Here is a 1,682-nt window from a genome sequence, read left to right as displayed (position 1 = left end):
CGGCGGTGGGCGGCAGGGACTCCGGCGCCTTCTCGCGGACGTCCACCCGATCCTGCTGCACGCGCTTCAGGTCGGCCAGGATGCGGGCGATCAGGTACACCGAGTGGTCGGGGCTGGCGTCGCACGCCTCCATCGCCGACGGGCAGTAGGAATGATCCTCCAGGATGGGAGTGGGCGGCGACGGAGGGGTGGGCGGGGTGGGCGGCTGGTACATGTGGTCGGGCGACAGGGGGAAGGCGTGGTGTGTGAATTCGACTGAAGGAGAGTGTTCGGGGCTTGGTGCGGGCGTGTGGGTAGGTGGTGGGTCATGGAATGGCCGTTGCAGTGGTAGGTGAGTTTTTACTTGAAGACGTGGGCGTTGGCTGTTGGTTTCTGGCGCCGCCCACGGACTCAGCCTTCCGCCGCCCTTCATGGCAACTAGGCAGGCGGCTGCGTTTAAGTCTTCCTCGAGAGTCAAACTTGCCATCGTGTTCACAGGCATATAAAAAAGAACTTGGTCAATATCAATTTCACCTTTGTATTACGATCACCACACTGAATTTCTTAGGCCACGCTCGCGGGAGAGAGAGTGTGCCGTACGTCTTCACTCACCAACGTTCCACGCTGAACTGCTGCTTCACGTGTATCAGCTGATCGTCGCGACGCACCATGTGCCCGCGGAGGTCAGATGCCAGTTGTCCTTTTTATCTATTTTATCTCCCTAAGGAATGAGTCATATGAAAACAAAAATCTGTATACGATGTCCTAGGGATTCTGGATGATAATATCCATAAGATATTACTACCATTAGCGACGCAGCATCCCAGACCAAAACTGATCTTAAATCCCGAATCGCCAACTCTACTTCGCAACGTACTTTGCTAAGGTAACGAAAAGTTTTAACAAGTAGACTTTAATACCATTTCCCCCACAATACTCCCAGAATTCTACATCTTACAAGAGAGAAACCAAATCCCCTCAGACGACCCGAGAAGAAATTCCGAGGAATACCACTGGTACCAGTCTAACCAAAGAGAACCACGAGGATTTAACTTTGTGTCCGTACCATTGCGCGGGCAGCGTGGATGGCCATCTGCAAGCCTCCCTTGTGTGCTGCTGGGACGGGGAAGGCCGCGTGTTGGACACAGAGAAACGTGGTCACTTGGCCATGGGATTTCCAACGAGTCTCTATCGCAAGCGCTGGGGGTTTTCTACATGCGCATGATCTCGGATGTTGAGGGGCGGAGGAAGAGCATAGGGTGTGCCTGCAGTTGCATTTTGAAGGCGGGAAAATGTTTCTTGGTTAAAGAAAAGAGAAGCGAGCGAGAATTAAAAGCGCTCTTGAGTGGTCGCCTTTCCCTCCCCCGTCTCGTGCCGCCCGCTGGTACGAGCGCCACTGGCCCCTTTGACTCATTCCACGAGTTGAGAAGGACATGACACCAGCGTATATATTTTCCCGTTTCCTACCTTCATCCGGAGACCCATACCAAGAGGAGAATTCACCTTTAAGATGGACAAAGGGAGGTCGACGGCCTGGAACCACCACAGTCGTAGCCAGCCCCAGGCCAGGAAGTAGGCGTCTGTCTCGCACCAGCATCACCTTGCCCTCTCCCCCCCCTCCTTCATGCTGGCCTCCGCGCGCCCTCCTCCTCCTCCCACTTACCGTCCCAGCCACTTATTTCCCTTTTCTCTTCCTCCTTTTC

General features: G+C 54.5%; 1 protein-coding gene across 1 annotated transcript in view; it reads right to left on the bottom strand.

The window, feature by feature from the left end:
• LOC119593392 (Krueppel-like factor 13) overlaps positions 1 to 668 on the bottom strand; it is a gene marked incomplete at its 3' end in the record, with an annotated part of 64,105 nt that extends 63,437 nt beyond the window's left edge. Inside the window, 1 exon segment of the mRNA XM_037942322.1 lies at positions 1 to 668. Coding sequence (XP_037798250.1) covers positions 1 to 481 — 481 coding nt within the window.
• Between the last annotated feature and the right edge of the window lie 1,014 nt (positions 669 to 1,682).

The sequence above is a fragment of the Penaeus monodon genome, chromosome 32, assembly GCF_015228065.2.
Source record: "Penaeus monodon isolate SGIC_2016 chromosome 32, NSTDA_Pmon_1, whole genome shotgun sequence".
Taxonomy (NCBI): domain Eukaryota; kingdom Metazoa; phylum Arthropoda; class Malacostraca; order Decapoda; family Penaeidae; genus Penaeus; species Penaeus monodon.
This window is presented reverse-complemented; position numbering and strand designations above follow the sequence as displayed.